The sequence below is a fragment of the Gouania willdenowi genome, chromosome 10 (genome assembly GCF_900634775.1).
Source record: "Gouania willdenowi chromosome 10, fGouWil2.1, whole genome shotgun sequence".
In the NCBI taxonomy this organism is placed as follows: Eukaryota; Metazoa; Chordata; class Actinopteri; order Blenniiformes; family Gobiesocidae; genus Gouania; species Gouania willdenowi.
Genome location: NC_041053.1, coordinates 29,670,248 through 29,686,701, shown reverse-complemented (window position 1 = coordinate 29,686,701; position 16,454 = coordinate 29,670,248). Strand labels below are relative to the sequence as shown.

Here is a 16,454-nt window from a genome sequence, read left to right as displayed (position 1 = left end):
GAGTAATTTTAATACTAAAAAAATCCTAATTATCTTCCAGTATTCTATTTAAAACATTAAGCTTTAGAAGATTCAGTGGAAAGGCCTGCTGGAGATGATTTGAAACTGAAGAATGACACCACCCTAATGAAGATTTACTGTTATAACAGCAGTAATAAGGGATGTGGTGCATCTGTGCTCTGTTTGTGCACAAACGTCTTTGTACATTTGTATGTTTGCTGATGCAGATTGTGTGGTCAGGGTCTGGGATGTGTTTACTTTGCTGAGGGGGGCAGATTTGGATTGGACATGGCAGGGATAATGACATAACCAGATAGAGCCTGCACACAGACCTCTGCTCCATGTGTCAGAAAGACGTCACTGAGCATAAATCTACTCACTATTTTATTACAGCAGAAAGTCTGCCTTTGAAACAACTATAAATGCAAGATTTTTAAAACTAAAATGTCTTTGTGACGAATGCTCTTTGATTCAACATGTCGTTTTAAAATGAATTTTTAATAATTTAATAGATTTAGTGTATAAAGTAGTGTATTATACTAATGTATCCTATATGAGCACTTGAGCAAAAAAATTTGACGCACGTAGTTGTATAAAAGTGTTCTGTGGTTTCACAAGGAGTAAATCCTAAGATAAAATCTAACATTTACATCATTTAAACCTTCCCAAAGCAAACACACAAAATAACAGAGAAATACACTGAACAACAGCATAAATACACAAAATTACTCAAAGGTTTTGCAGAAAAAAACCTACTAAATTGCACAAAAGACATAAAGAAAATGACTCCAAAAATATATAAGATGGATATACAATATTATACAAAATTGACTCCAAAAACATAAAATGATGACAAAAATAAACAAAATGACAGAAAACATAGGCAAAGTCACAATAATAATGAGAGATGGTCATTATTTGACAAGCTATCATAAATGTGGATAATGTGACCCTCGGAACAGACAATCACATTTTTGTTGCTTATCCCTGTTTTAGTGATAAGCCACAGAAAAATACTAAATATATGATTATATGAACAAGTTAAAGATATTAAACTACAACTATCCCTGTTCAAAACTCATGAGTAGTTCTGTCCTCAACTCTTTCCTGTCTATATGTATATTTGATATTTGGACTGGGAGGATACTGGAACATCAGGAGAAAACCCCAGTCAGTCATAGTGAACATATGAAGCTAAAGGGACTCTTTTTTTTTTTTAGGTCATAAAATAACATTAGCCCACCATCTGTCCTGTGCATGCATTGAATTTAGGGAATATGTACAATTTAATGTTGACGGGAAAACAGTAACTTGTAACTTGAACATTGTAACCGTACTATAAAATAAACAACAAAGGGTGTTTACCTGGAGTCACAGTGACTTAAAACCTTGAGCTTTATCTGCTCTGACTGTTCTACAAAGCATTAGCTCGCTTCACAAAAAAAAAAAAAAAAAAAAACATCAACTCTTTAAACTGCTTTTTTAACTGATAAAAGTTGCTTAAACAAATATGAATGAATCTAAAAAAAAAAGCTAAAATGTTAATAAGAGAGACTTTTAATTTTGGTAAAGCACGTGGTATTCTGTGTGTGAGGTGTTCTACACAGTGACTGCAGTGCCACCTAGTGGCCAAATGTTGATCACAACACGTCTTTGATTAACATTCCTTACTGTGTTATTCTTTAAACTTTGAAATCACTACTTTCAAACACTTTCATGAACATGTACAGTATTTCCCCGCATTTTTACCAAATCATAAACAGGTTTCCAACTTCCAATCACAGATCCAGACTAGCATCACTACCTGAAAGACCAAGTGAAACTTCCATACAGCTTTATTTTAATCGTTGCTATGTATGTAGATTTACAGTATCAGATCTTTGTTTGTAATTTGGTATTTGAATATTGAATACGGTGCAGGTTCTACACCAGGGATGTAAGTTTCCAAATATGTCTTGCCTGTGGGTTTTCCTACACATATTCAACGATGGATTCTGAATTTCTGATTTGTGTATTTGCTTTATTCGTTTTATATGCTGTATTTTTTACTGCTACTTTTCTTTCTTTCTTTTAATTTCCACCGTTGCTTTGTTTAGATAATGAAAACAGGTTGAGATCTACTGAGATCTACTCATTTTTTATTTATTTTTATTCAATTGTAGAATAGTGTAGATATTATGCTGAAGGTCAAAAATTATATAATCAATTGGTTAATAATAAATGGGTCAGTTTTTCTCATACCTACTGTTGCTGACTATTGTTCTCTGTATGAGTAACATTACTTGATCAAACCTTTTCTAACATTCCACACTATAAAATAAGTAATTATTATTTTTTTTTATTAAAGAAAAGAGAGAGATAAAAAAGTATGTATGATTCATGCTGATATCGGATGAATATCGGCATCGGCCGATACACAAGGCTGCAATATCGGCATCATATCAGAAATGAAAAAGTTGTATAGGGACATCCCTAGTTTAAAGGCTTTATGTTACCACAGTATTTCCTCAGTAATTCTCAACTGGTGGGCCTGGACCCAAAAGTGTGTCACGGACCTGTACTTGGTGGGTCACGGACAGCTGGTCAAAAATAAATAAATACTTAATGTCTCACATGTTGGGTTGGACTTGTCTTTTATTTTTAAACAAACTTTCTTTTGAGAGGCATGTTGTGAGATGCTTGTTGCACAGGCAAATTTATGTTTAAAAAAGACTATATGGATTAATAAGATTACATTTGGTTGGTTGAATTCTAAAAAAAATGTGGGTCGCGATTTAATGACGGTGGCAAAATTGGGTCACAGGGTGAAACCAGTTGAGAACCCCTAGTTTAATATATCAGTCCTTGTTTACCAGCCAACAGACTAAAAACCAGTGCAGACTGCAGTCATAATAACCAAACTACAGTGTTATCAATATTTCTTTATCTCATCAAATTGAGAAATAAAATATACTTAGAAATAAATGATTGACCTTTATATGTGCTGTGTGTATTCATTTTTTTAAAATGCTTGTTTATTGACAGTTTTAACGTCCTTATGAGTAAAGCGTGACAATCTAAATTTGGTAATCTTTCCATGGGACAAACTTTCATGACTTCATTGAGTAAATGAGATCATGGCGTGTCACAGATCACACCACTTGACACCTTTAGGCCTTCTGCACAGTACACACACATCTTCATCTGATCAGGATACTGTAAAGGTGGAACAGGTTGTCCAATGGCATCAGCTGCCAATAACGTGTGCTCGTCATGGATTGGTTGGGAAGCCTAAACAATATTTCCCAGGCTGCATCTCTCCACATGGGGTGATCAGAGGCTTAGAGTGAGCCTGATTAGTGAAAGAAGCTGCTGCTGCTCATACAAGATGTTAGTGAAGATACACATCCTAACAAATGCATGGACATAGAACTGCTTCTGTAAGTGTACCTGCTTTGATTATTAAATCTGTGATTAAGAAAACATATACATGTTGTACAGTAGTCTGTGCGTGGTAGCAGAAAGAGGTATATAGATTACTCTATGTTGAATTATTGTTGTTTACAGTGTGCATGGGAGGCACTGCAGTGTCCATGTGTGTTTGATGCTTTAGTGCAGTTTGGCACCATGTGCTTCAGTGCTTTTTCAGTGATTTAAATGTATTATGGAAATACTAATTACAAAGAAGTTTGTTGGAAACACACTGTCCAGCTGTTTGAATTCAATTTTAAATGCAAACTGCTTTTTTACTCAATCTACTTTTTTGTGCCTATTAATTAATTGATATATATTTTTTTTTATAAAAACATGTTTTCCCACAACCCTGAAAAACAGGAATAAGTGGGTCAATCACAGTCATCATAGCAAGCATAGCAGGCATTCCCTTATTGCGTTACACCAATAAGATTTAAAATAAACAATAATAATGTAAATACAAAATCAGCTGAATAAAAACAGAAATAATTCTTTGAAAGTGTCTCTTTGTACGGTTGCCGTACGGACAACCCCCGGTGCTATTGGTACGGTTACCGAAGTACATTTACGTAGCGTTTAAAGGTTAGGGTTAGGTTATAACCCAATCTCAACAATTTTTAGGGTGAGGTTTAGGGTAAGGTTTAGTCTTATTCACGTGACCTAAACTGACCTATAACGTGACCTAAACTGGCCAAAAAGGGGCGCTATGGATAGAATGTCGGTATATTGATACTGCAACCGTACTGATAGCCACTGCCTAATTCTTTTAAACAATAATAATGTAAATAAAAAAATCAGCCAAATAATGTGTTGAAAGCATAAACATATTTGGATGAAAACTGTCATATATTAGTACAAATCTAGCAAACCTGACTTCTTAATGTTTTACAAACACAGTTGATACAGTATTTACCATCTTGAACTGTTCTGCTCTGACTGTGTAGACTGCTCTGATTTTAGATTTCCTGATTGTGATCCTAAACATAGAAGAGTCCTTATTTTAAGTTCAACTTAAAATAGTCAACTCTCCCCCACCCATTCCATTGTCCTACTCTAACTCCCTCTCCCCTGTGCTTTCCCCTTCACTAAGATGCAACAATGCCCTCTCTTTTTATATTCTCCCTTTAATATGTTTTTCTTACCCTTTTTTAGAGAGAGTATATCTATATCTATGTATATATATCTATATATATATAGACATAAGAATGGCAAAAACATCCCTGCTTTCCTTAGTAAATCTGGGTCAGGTTGTTAACAACAGAGCCATCCTGAACTGATTGGAGGAGATTAAAGCACTTGAGCAGATGCGCTGCATTGAAGCCTTAAGGATGTGCCTGTGTTTTTTGTTTTTTGTTTTTTTAAGATCGTGTCCAAAGATAAAATATACCTAATGTCTATTTCAGAAGCTCAGGTAGAGCATTCATCAGGCAAGCTTGTGCAGGGACAAGCCTTTTTCTCAGCTCTAACCAGATAAAGAGAGAAGCTCTTTCCCTATATTAAAAAAAAATACTGAGCAGTAAACATGTTGTCTGACCATCTGTAAACAGGCCCCAGGAGGAGACACAGGTCTGGACCTGGCCAGGTTTACTATGTGTGTGTGTCTGTGATTGTGAATCACACTAAGGTTGTCCATCTGTCTGCTGCAGGAACCGCTTCCATAGAAGATGGTGGCCACTGTGCACACCCAGCTTACCTCAAGTAAACATGTTCAACCTGATGAGCAACTGCTGCACCTGGGTCTCCAAAATACAGGAGCCTATCAAGTATGCAAAGTCAAATATTTTTAAATTTTGGTGCCTTAAAACAAATGTTTTACATAGAGATGAGTGATAATGGCCAACCAATAAAATGATATTGGGCATGAAATGTAATATCAGACGACATCGGTGTCAGTTTTTTTTTTCACCGATATTGAAAACCAGATTAACGCAGTTTCTTGGAGACAACATTAAAAATGAATGTCACGTTCCTATTACTAAAGTTGAACAAGTATTCATATTTCACACAGATGATGTTTATTTGTGGATTACATTCAGTGAGGAATCACATTTAAAAGTAGGCTTATACTGTATATATATATATATACAGTATATTACCTAAAATTGGGAAGGGGGGTCTATTTTTGATATTGGTACATGTTAATATCAGAAATCGGATATATAGTGTTGGACAATATTGTCATTTTGGATATTGTCAAAAAAGCTAATATTGAATGAATATTTTTTTTAACTACATATTTAGTTTTTTTCTCTACCTTATCAAAATGAATCCTCAATCTGCCAAAACAAGTGAAAAAGTTTAGTATTTAAATATCAAAATATTTTTGTATATTTTATAATCCTATTCTAACAGAAAACCTGTAATCGAGTCAGGTTTTGATGTTGATACTTCCCAAAATGCTTGGTTTGATCAATACACATTTTAGATGATAAAGTTTGGTATTTTATTAGGAATCAGTACTATAATGTTAGGTTTGTCATTTTTAAGTATCTTTTTGCATGTAATAATTTAAACTAAGTAAGTCTTAATTCAATTTTTCAGGGGGCCAGCTCACCACACAGTCAAAATAAAAAAACATATACACATATTCACTCGAGACTAAAGAAACGTCACCTGCATTTATTCAATTTTAAAAAGACTAGAATTCTACACACATTTTTTTAAAAGAGGCACTTTATTTAAAAAAAAAAAAAAAAAAGAAAAGAAATTAAAAAAAACAAAAAAACAATGTTACTAATACTTTTAAACTCCAATCAGAGATAATTTTATATAATTATAATGAATTTCCTATATATTTAAGTCCTAATTTAATGCTTAGTGGTGCGGGTGCAAGTACAAGCTTTAAGGTTTGCTATCTTTAGTGTAAAATCTTTTCCATATTATTATTGTATTTTTTTTTTCTCCAAAGGAAAATAACCATTGTTGTAATCGGTCTTGACAAAGCAGGAAAAACGTCCTCCATCAGAGGCATGTTAAAAGGTAAAGTGATAAAATGTGACCAGATATAAACAGAAGTGTTGTAACTGTATTTATATGTTTTAATCTTTTCATTGTGCTGCAGTTCCCCATGGTGTAGAGTCCGGACCCTCCCACAACTGTGTCAGAACCGAGCTGAGAGTTGAGAACTACTTGGTGACACTGCTGGATGTTGGAGGATCAGAGGAGGCGAGGGCCTTCTGGAGGGAGCTGAGTGGGGAAGCACATGGGATCATCTTTGTAATCGACTCCAGTGACAGGCACAGGATGAAGGAGGCCAGGGAGGTCCTGGCTGACCTGCTCAGGCAACCCAGGGTGGCAGGAAAACCCATACTGGTGTAAGTCCACACATTTCTAAGCTTTCAGTTTATTTGTAACACCTTAAAAGAACAAAGACAGCTTTAATTTTAAACATATAATTTTAATATATTGAAGTATGTTCAGTATATGTCAATAATCATTCAAATAAAGGCAACTATTTTAACAATGCACAAGTTTAGTCTGATGAAATGCCTTCAATACCAAAAAAACTTCTTTGAAGTTTAGGCTGTAGTAGGACCCTAAATAATATATGGCAAAAATGAGGAAGGCACTTAAATGGGGTTAGACTGAATTAAATAACAGAAATGGGCAAAAATTTAAAAAAATAAAATAAAAAATGGAGGTAAAAAATTGGCAAAAAAGTGAAAAAAAAAGAGAGTTAAGGCTGTAGTAGGACCCTAAATACTATAGGGAAAAAATGACGAAGATGCTAAAATGGGGGTTAGACTGAAGTAAAGTACAGAAATTGTCAAATCTGTAAAGCACAAAAAATTGGAGGTAAAAAATTGGCAAAAAATATATTAATTTTGAATTTCATTTTTCGGAGTTAAGGCTTTAGTAGGACACTAAATACTAGAGGAAATATGAGGAAGACACTTGAACAGGAGTTGGACTGAAATAAAGTACAGAAATGGCCAAATCTGAAAAACACAAAAAATTGGAGGAAAAAAATTGGCTAAAAGGTTGAAACATTTTGAATTTCATTTTTCAGAATTAAGGCTTTAGTAGGACCCTAAATACTATAGGGCAAAAATGAGGAAGACACTAAAACAGGAGTTGGACTGAAGTAAAGCACAGAAATTGACCAAAATTTGAAAAACACAAAAAAAATGTAATGTAAGGCAAAAAAGTGAAGAAAATAAGAGTTTTTGTTTTTTTGAAGTTAAGGCTTTAGTAGGACCCTAAATACTAGTACAAAAATGAGGAACAAACTTAAATGGGGTTAGGCTGAAGTAAAGTACAGATTGGCAGAAATCTGAAAACACAAAAATTTAGAGGTAAGGCAAAAAATGTAAATTATCTTTTTGGAGTTAAGGCTTTAGTAGGACCATAAATTACTGAAGTAACGTATAGAGAAACAGACAAAAATTGGAAAAACAAAAAAAACTTGGAGATATCGCAGGTTGTCAGTCTCCTGTTAAGATGCAAGTGTTTTAACATCAAATGCAACGTGAACAATGCTCTCTATGAGTTCCTCACTGCATGATAGTTTGTGATGACTTTCAGATTGGCAAACAAGCAGGATAAAATGAATGCTCTGCTGGGAAACGAACTGATTGAGATACTGTCTCTTGAAAAGTTGGTCAACCAGAGCCGCTCTCTGTGCCATATTGTGAGTATCAGTATGAATTACATCTACGATGGAGAACTGTGTAGATGGAACATCAGAACCTTCAGATGTGCAGACGAGCCAACCTTTGCACTTCCCATTATTCAGGAGCCATGTTCAGCCTTAATGGACCTGCGGCGCTGGTCGGACAGAAAGACTCTGAGAGGCCTTCGCTGGTTGCTACGAGCTGTTTCTCTCGATTATCCAGAGCTGTGCAGTCGCGTGGCCCAGGACAGCACGAGACCTCTGGAATCAAGAGAAAAGGAGAAGATCAGAAAAACAGATCCGTTTAAAAAGAAAAGCCAAAGAAAAGCCAAAGTTGAACGGTAAAATATTCTCCATCGCTGACATTTCCTCAGGTTGGATGACCGCAATGACTTCAATTATATAAACATTGTCTCACCTCAGTACTCGATCCAATAAGTCAGAGAATCGTCTAGTTCATCGGCCCAAAGAAAGGGAGAAAAAAAGCCAGGGTGAAGGAAAGCTACAACCTATATGCAACATCCTGAAAAAGGTGAGATTATTATTATTGTTTTGTGGATTTTTGGATATTTTACACACGCTGATATTTTAAACAAAATCTTTAAATCTCAAAATCATAAACTTTACACTAGCTAGCAGCATGTTTGCTGCTAGTTATACACAGATAGACCAAACCTAATGAATGAGTTCAAATTTAAATCATCATTTTTTATGTATAGCTGCAGTTTTAATAAAGAAAAAAAAAAAAGTTTTAACGTCAATACATTTCCACAAGAAATGTTGCTTAATTGGCAAATGATGCGTATCCAGAGCAAACTCATAAAATATCTTCGTTATGATTTGTAATGGTTCGCATTGGTAATTCATTAATACATTTCTGAGTAATAACTTATAAGTAAAATGTATTTGGGATGGCCTCAGATGCAAAACCCAATATCAGTAAGTTTAAAAATCTTATAAAATTCGCAAAATATCAAACTTGGCCCTTAAAAAAACAACAACAATAGTCACTGTTTTTGATTTATAAAGAGTACCAATCACTTTCCCTCTGTCTTAGTTTCATTTGAGAGGGATGCCAGTTTGGAATATTAAAGTAAAAGTACATATTTAACTCTTTCTTTCAGGAAACCACACTGCAAACAAAGCCGACGCCAAAGAGAAAGAAGAAACCAGTTGGAGTCAAGGAATTCCACAAAGATGAAGAACCAGCCAATGAACAAGAGGAGGAAGAGGAGGATGAGGGTAATCATGGAGGGCAGGACAACGCTAGTCATCGTGACAAAGCCAGCAGTGCTCTGATCCCTCCAAAAAAAGGCAAACCGGGACACAAAACCAAGGTGAAAGAAGAAACCCTGGATGTCCAAGAATCCCATGACAACAACAACAAGAAGAAGCCGCCAAAAGGTTTTTACCAGTAACTTATCTTTTATTTCGTCTGTGAAAGTGAACATCTGACAATTTTAGTCTCTTGTGTTTAGTGAAAGGAGAAACCAGGAAAAAAAAGAAAATTGTTAAAGTGAAAAGAAAAAACAAGATAACCACAGAGATGTCTGACGCCTATTCTCAACCCGTGGACCTCTCTGCAACCTTTGGTGAGCTCCATCAACTTTTCTTATTATTCAAAACCCAATCAACACTGATTATGAGTGTATTTTGACCTTTATTTTATGCCCCCCCCCCCCAATAGATCTATACCGAAAAGCTATTCTGGCTTTGAAGGAACGTCAGGACCAGACACACTAAGAATGGATCCTATAGCTGCATCCTGTGACCTACAGTGTGAGGATGTGGTCCAAACCCACAACTATTATACATTTACATATCATGTTTCACTATTGTCCATATATTTCATTACAGTAAAAAAACAACTTCTGATCCCTGAACCTTTGAAATGCAATTTAGGATTTCAAGTTGTTGTGACGGGAGTGTCTCCATATAATGTGTGTCGTTGTTTAAAATGAACAGATTTACAAAAGTGATTGATTTATATGTTGTAAAATGACATTAAAAATAGTCATTACCTAAATAGCATGAATATTATGTTGCGGTGGGTAGGTCATTGTACAAAGGATTTGGAAGCTAAATATAAATATTATAATATTTATTTATGAAAAAGGGGTGGGGTTTTTTACTTCTTCTGCTCTTTTTTGGATTCACAATCAGTATATGTTGTATTTTTCTATTTCATTGTTTTGTGTTAGGTGTCTTGATAATTAATCTGAAATTCCTTCCATTTTCTGGAGTCAATTTCAATAAATAAATAATAGTATATATTAATGAAAAAGGTACGTGATGTTTATTCGCTTGGCCACAAAGTGTTTGCATTAAAATGAAATGTTTTTTTTTTTTTTTAAGAGAAGATGCAAAGAAAAGCATCAGTGAACCCATCTGTAAATCTTTAATAAATATTTTCTCACTGGATTTAAAATGCACATATCATTTGTGTTTAAACACTACAGCAAATGGTCAAATGACCTTTTTTCTACTATTTGAATGGTTTTAGAAGCAATTCAAGTAGAGAGATCAGGTGAATAGATGGATTTGTGTTCTATTTACAACAAGAATGGGATTTTCACACAAGGATCAACACATTAATTCATTCTGTAAATCTGAAAAAGCCTCCATATTTTAAATCACATGAATTACATCATATCCTAAAATTATATGGAAAACAGTGACACAAAAACAGGAATTTTGTGAGTTTTGAGTGAAAGTCCATCTTTAAAAAGTGCAAAAAAAGTTGATGGTCTGTTGAAGTCAATGTAATTAATAATCACTACCCTCTGTAAGAAACAATTCATTATTTATTTATTTATTTATTTTTAAGCTACAGGAAGCCATTGCAAAAAAGTCAAAAAGCCACATGAGGCTCCAGAGCTGCAGGTTGCACACCCCTGTTTTATACTATGCACTGGTCAAAGTCTAATCAAACACTGAATCTGATGATGATGTTAGCTTCAGATGACATGGTGAAGGGAGATGCTCGCAGATCACTGCGACATTAGCAGTGGAAACAACAACTTTAACAGAATGTATTGTGTGCACAAGTTGGTGTCTAAAGTTAAACTGAATAAATGTGTGAGAATTATTCCACTCTTAATCATAACTATGTGAAATGACTTTTAATATCAATCAGTTCATGTTCTAATCAATATCATTCCTACCACCATTATTACGATGATCATTTTTAACTAAAAATAAATACTATAAAAGCACATTTTTGACGCTTTCAATTGTTAATTTTCCACTTTCTCTCTCTCAAAGACCCCCTGTAGTGACATTGCGTACCCCCATTTGAGAAACACTGCTTTAATTCTCATTTTCAATGACGTCCTGACAAAGTGACCAATTAGTGATAAAAATACTACTAATAGCAAATAAATAAAACCAATATTTTTATGATGTAATACAATAAAACTGATAATTGATTATCTCTTTACAAGACTACTTTTTATTTTTTGTTGGTTGCTTGGCAACCTTGAACATTGCCATGCTTTTATAGCCTGAATTGGTTTAAACTTAATTACTTTTTTTTTTATGAAGGTAGATTTGTAAAAATAAATATTTTCAATCAAAGAATGATATATTTAAGACCCAAATAATTGCATACTTTTTATTTTTCTTTGGTTAATTTTTTCTTATTTATTGAAGTCTTATTTTTTGTATTTTGGCCATATTAGGGTGGTACATGTGTGTCTTTATTATTCAATAAAAATATATATAATTTAATTTTTTTTTTTTAAAAACACGGTCAAATGCAATTATTTGGGCCTCATGTAGATAAGAAAACTTGTTTTTTTGATTGAACATATTCATTTTTAATTGAAGTAAGCTCTTTTTGATTGAAAAGTTTTTTTTTTTTTTTTTGATTGAATAATAAAAACACAAATCTACCTCCATATAAAACCAGTTGATCATCCAGTCGTTGTGAAAATATTAACACAAAATGTAAATGTTGAAGGAGTTTAACCTTTTGGCGGATAAATTAGGAACGTGACTGGCCGCCATCTTTGTGGTCTAGTGTAAGCCCCGCCCCTCGGTACATCTTCACCGGGAACCCTCGTTATTCCTCGTCCGCTCGGTGGAACGTCTCCTCCTGTCAGCTTGTCGTGTGTGAACAGTAACACACCGGGAAAACATGGCCTCCCCACGAACTATCACCATTGTGGCGCTTTCTTTTGCCCTGGGCCTCTTTTTCGTCTTCATGGGAACAATAAAGCTCACGCCGAGACTAAGCAAAGACGCGTACAGTGAAATGGTGAGTGGAGCCCAGTGTTATCCGTTAGTTCTCTGCTTTTGTGGGGGTTTCAGGCCATTGTTCTGCACAGGCTCACTGATGTGTGGAGCTGCTGACCTCAATAGTAAAAGATACGGAAAACAAAGTCTTTGGATCCTGATGTGCTCTCTTGAGATGCGTCGTTTTCCCCTGAATATATAACAGTTTAGAGCTGCAGAAATCATACATTTATTCAACGTTTTTGTAATATTAAGCTATAAATTTAGCTGAATCACTACATGGCAACATGTACACATGATTAGCTACAAACGGTCCAATATCTTCAGCTATTAGCCACTACATGTTTTAAATAATCAGTGATGGATGCTTTTGTGCATCTGATTTTATGCTGATAATTGAATGATTATTAGGTGTCTGTGTGCCTCTGGAAGCTAAAGAAACGCGTTGCAGCAGCTTGGCTCTTCCTTTAAATGCAGATCAACTTAGCAAGTGATGAGCAATGGCGGCGCATTCGAGCAATTTCTAAGATGCACCTGCAGCCTGTAGTAGGCAATGTTTCCTGCTCCTCTAACGTCATGTGTTAAAGATGAATAGGACTGCATGCACAGACTAAAACTCCATCCTCTCTTCAAATGCAGGACTTTCTGTCCATTTGGTTGTATTGTAGGGATGTGATTGTATGTGCAGCTAATGCACACGACTCATGCAGTTAACATGCCTTTATGGCATAATGGTGACCAGAGGTGTTACTTGGTTGAAATTGTACTCAAGCATAAGTACAAGTAAGTCATGCATAAAATACTTAGGTACAAGTAAAAAATTAGGGATGTCCCGATACAACTTTTTCACTTCCGATACAATACCGATATTGCAGCCTTGCATAATGGCCGGTACCGACATCAGTCCGATACAATATCAGCACGAATCATACATACTTTTACTATTTATTTTGTAATGTGGAATGTTAGAAAAGGTTTGATCGTGATGTTACTCAAACAGAGAACAATAGTCGGCAACAGTAGGTATGCGAAAAACTGGCCCACTTATTGTTAACCAATTGTTTACATGCATTTTAGGCTGTTGCTATTGGTGCGGGTCTGGACCTCAGACAATCCTGACTATAGTTCCGGCACTTCCTGTGCGCATGCGCAGTAAGCCGAATGCCGGTAGTTCCGTCACTGCCGGACCTGTGTTCTTCTTGCTACAGTTGCGTCCGTTTTGTTTTAGCCCTAACCCTAACTCTATCCCTAACCCAGGAAATACGCTAAAATGTTTCTTTTTTTTTTTATATATGTGTTTTTAAAGTTGGAATTGAAAGCTGTAATGAAAGCTCAAAAGGAGTAGGCCATAGGTGCCTACCCCATATTCAGTTATCATTACAAACATACAAATAGCAACATCAACAAGAGAAAAGCCTTTTAAGTACATTTTTGACATCACAAACTATCACAATCTATACACATTTATACATACATTATATTGGTGTTTATGGTATAGCATTTATATTAATTCCAAATATTAAAGATTTACCTACAGTTAAAACAGAGGCATGGTCTAATGTCATTTGCTTATTTCTCCAAAACACTTCTCTCATTATGTATTTCTAATTTCTGTAGATGAGCAGCACTTTGTCAAAATTATTTTTTTTAAAAATAAAATAAAAATAACACCAGTGAATTCAATTAAAAATAAAAAAAGTTCTCAGGTTCTAAGTATAGCTATGTTTATGAACTCTAAAACAGTGCCATGCCAAATGTGCCATGTGGGTAACAACTTAAGACATAGAAACCACAACCTGAACCCAAGAAAGTGGCTGGGACTTGACCAGAAATGGTACAACTAAGAACATACAGATTATGTTCAATAACACCATGAAACAAAATCAAAAATATAATCACCAAAAATAATAATTTACTTACTAATGGTTTGGTGTAGAAATGGAGCAAATTACTTTACTTCTTATAAAATGTACTTAAGTACAAGTAAAATTACTGATTTACAAATATACTCACATAAAGTACAAGTACCCATAAAACCAATTCAATTATAGTAACATGAGTACTTGTAATCCATTACTTTCACCTCTGAGGGTGACCAGAATACTCCTGAAATGACTTAATAAATAAAAAAAAGTCAATATGTAATATTATTATTTTTTGATTGCAGAAAAGAGCATATAAAAGTTATGCCAAGGCCTTGCCTGGACTGAAAAAGATTGGGATCAGCTCCGTCCTGCTTCGTAAGATCATCGGCTCTCTGGAGGTGGGATGCGGGGTGGTCCTCACTCTGGTCCCAGGCAGGCCAAAGGATGTGGCCAACTTCCTCCTGTTGCTGGTTATGCTGGCAGTTCTGTTTTTCCACCAACTAGTGGGAGATCCCCTTAAACGTTACGCCCATGCTCTGGTCTTTGGCATCCTGCTAACCTGCCGGCTGCTTATCGCCCGTCAGACCGACGAGCGACCGGAGAGAGACGACAGCAGAGAGGAACAGCACATCAACGACCAAGAAAAGAACAAAGTCAAGCAGTCTTAAGATCTTCCTCTCTGGGCCTTTGTGGATTGTAGTCATGCAAATTCTGATGAATACAGTCACTCTAGTAATAAAAAAAAGCCTCAGACGCATCCTCCGTCCAATCTGACTGAATGCTCTGCTCTCTTACTGTGAAAAGGATGACCTCTGACCCCAGACTTCCTCCTCATGACAGTGGACATACATGTGGAAACATGGACATCATACTAAGTCCTGCCTGGATTTCATATTTATTTCCCTATGACACTGTGTTTTTATTGTCTTGTGTTCAATCTTGTACGGTAGGGCTGGGTAACGCCAGGTGCCTCGCAATACAATATATCGCGATATTATGCCAATAACGATATTTTAGCGATACAGCAATTCTGCGATAATTCATATATCGCTGGAAATTTCATCCACGATACATTATGATATCTGTGTCACTGAAGAAATTCAGAATTTATTGACTGCACTGAATCCATTTCACAGGAGTTACAAAAAACATTGTCAATCCAGTAAAACAAGTGGCTCTTCTTAACACACACTGACCACAACTTGTCCAATGTCCTTGTTTTATGTTTAAGTCTTTAAGGGAAGACGGATACAAAATAATGCTTCACCAAAATATTGCGAATAATTGTTTGTGCAAATTAACTTTAAATCATTAAAAACAAAGTGAATGCAGAAAATACTCATTTCAGTGCTAGTATTATCAACTTCTCTGTAAACATACACATATGTGCTGCTTAACAAACAGAATTAATTTGTTTTATGAAAACTGGAAAATGTCACTGTATACGAAAAATTAACATTTCAGTCAGTGCATTACATTGTAAACAACTGTGTGGTCTATGAAAACCTGGGCACACATTTGAACTTATACTTACCAACACGTGTAAAGTTAAACTTAAACCTGCACTGCAGACTGAACGTATATTTCAGTGCTAATACTAATATCCATTTGTTCTTTGTCAACTTGAAAACCCGAGAACATTTAACTTGTGCTTAATACTTAACTTGTGTAAAAAGAAGAAGAAAAAAAATCAAAACGCAAGATAAAATATCGCCATATATTGATATTTTGGGTTTCATTTTTTGTATGAAGTTGCTTTGAGAATGCAGGTCTATGTAGAAAAACAAATTTTTGTTGCGCCTCTTAGTGTTTGTTTTTTTCTTTTCAAAGACAAAACTAAAAAGAAAAAAAAAAAGATTTTGTAGCATGCTAACTAACTTCAGTCAACCCAATCGTTAAGGAAACTGAATAGAAAGAGTTGAAACTTTTCTCTAAAGCTCATATTACACATTTCAGTGAAATCATAAAACCTCCCATCTTGTTTTCAATCTACAGTTCTTTGTAGAAGTATACTTGATTTAAATACTCCTGAAACAGAAAAAAGATGCACTTCTTCTTCTTTTTCTCTTTCATTATTCACATGAATATTTTTTGGGAGTTTCTGTCACCTGCTTTACGACTGAACGTTTGAGTTTCAAATGACTGTTAAAATGTGAATTTGTTGAGTTTTTCCTCGAGGCTCATATCTTAAATTTTGATCGTGTCTATTGTTGTATCCTTTATATATATAAAAAAAACCACCATTCCTGTTGCCATTTGAAACACTGTCAATTTTTAAATCATGTTTC

At 35.0% G+C, this 16,454-nt stretch overlaps 2 protein-coding genes across 2 annotated transcripts; both read left to right on the top strand.

The window, feature by feature from the left end:
- Nucleotides 1-3,399: 3,399 nt before the first annotated feature.
- Nucleotides 3,400-9,808, top strand: arl13a (ADP-ribosylation factor-like 13A). The gene is made up of 10 exons (XM_028459122.1): nucleotides 3,400-3,419; nucleotides 5,100-5,216; nucleotides 6,362-6,432; nucleotides 6,515-6,767; nucleotides 7,978-8,083; nucleotides 8,189-8,406; nucleotides 8,489-8,597; nucleotides 9,190-9,469; nucleotides 9,544-9,657; nucleotides 9,753-9,808. The coding sequence occupies exons 1-10, from the start codon at nucleotides 3,400-3,402 to the stop codon at nucleotides 9,806-9,808; spliced, it is 1,344 nt and encodes a 447-aa protein (XP_028314923.1).
- A 2,295-nt stretch (nucleotides 9,809-12,103) lies between these two features.
- On the top strand, nucleotides 12,104-15,348 carry tmem35 (transmembrane protein 35). Its single transcript, XM_028459840.1, has 2 exons — nucleotides 12,104-12,323; nucleotides 14,469-15,348. Exons 1-2 carry the CDS (start codon nucleotides 12,204-12,206, stop codon nucleotides 14,832-14,834), a joined length of 486 nt encoding a protein of 161 aa, XP_028315641.1. The 5' UTR covers nucleotides 12,104-12,203; the 3' UTR covers nucleotides 14,835-15,348.
- Nucleotides 15,349-16,454: the final 1,106 nt, after the last annotated feature.

Coding starts and splice junctions, on each gene's coding strand:
- arl13a (XM_028459122.1), top strand. CDS start 3,400: ATGGACATAGAACTGCTTCT. Junction 5,217..6,361: donor AAAATACAGGAGCCTATCAA/GTATGCAAAGTC, acceptor TTTTCTCCAAAG/GAAAATAACCATTGTTGTAA. Junction 6,433..6,514: donor CATCAGAGGCATGTTAAAAG/GTAAAGTGATAA, acceptor ATTGTGCTGCAG/TTCCCCATGGTGTAGAGTCC.
- tmem35 (XM_028459840.1), top strand. CDS start 12,204: ATGGCCTCCCCACGAACTATCACCATTGTGGCGCTTTCTTTTGCCCTG. Junction 12,324..14,468: donor AAGACGCGTACAGTGAAATG/GTGAGTGGAGCC, acceptor TTTTGATTGCAG/AAAAGAGCATATAAAAGTTA.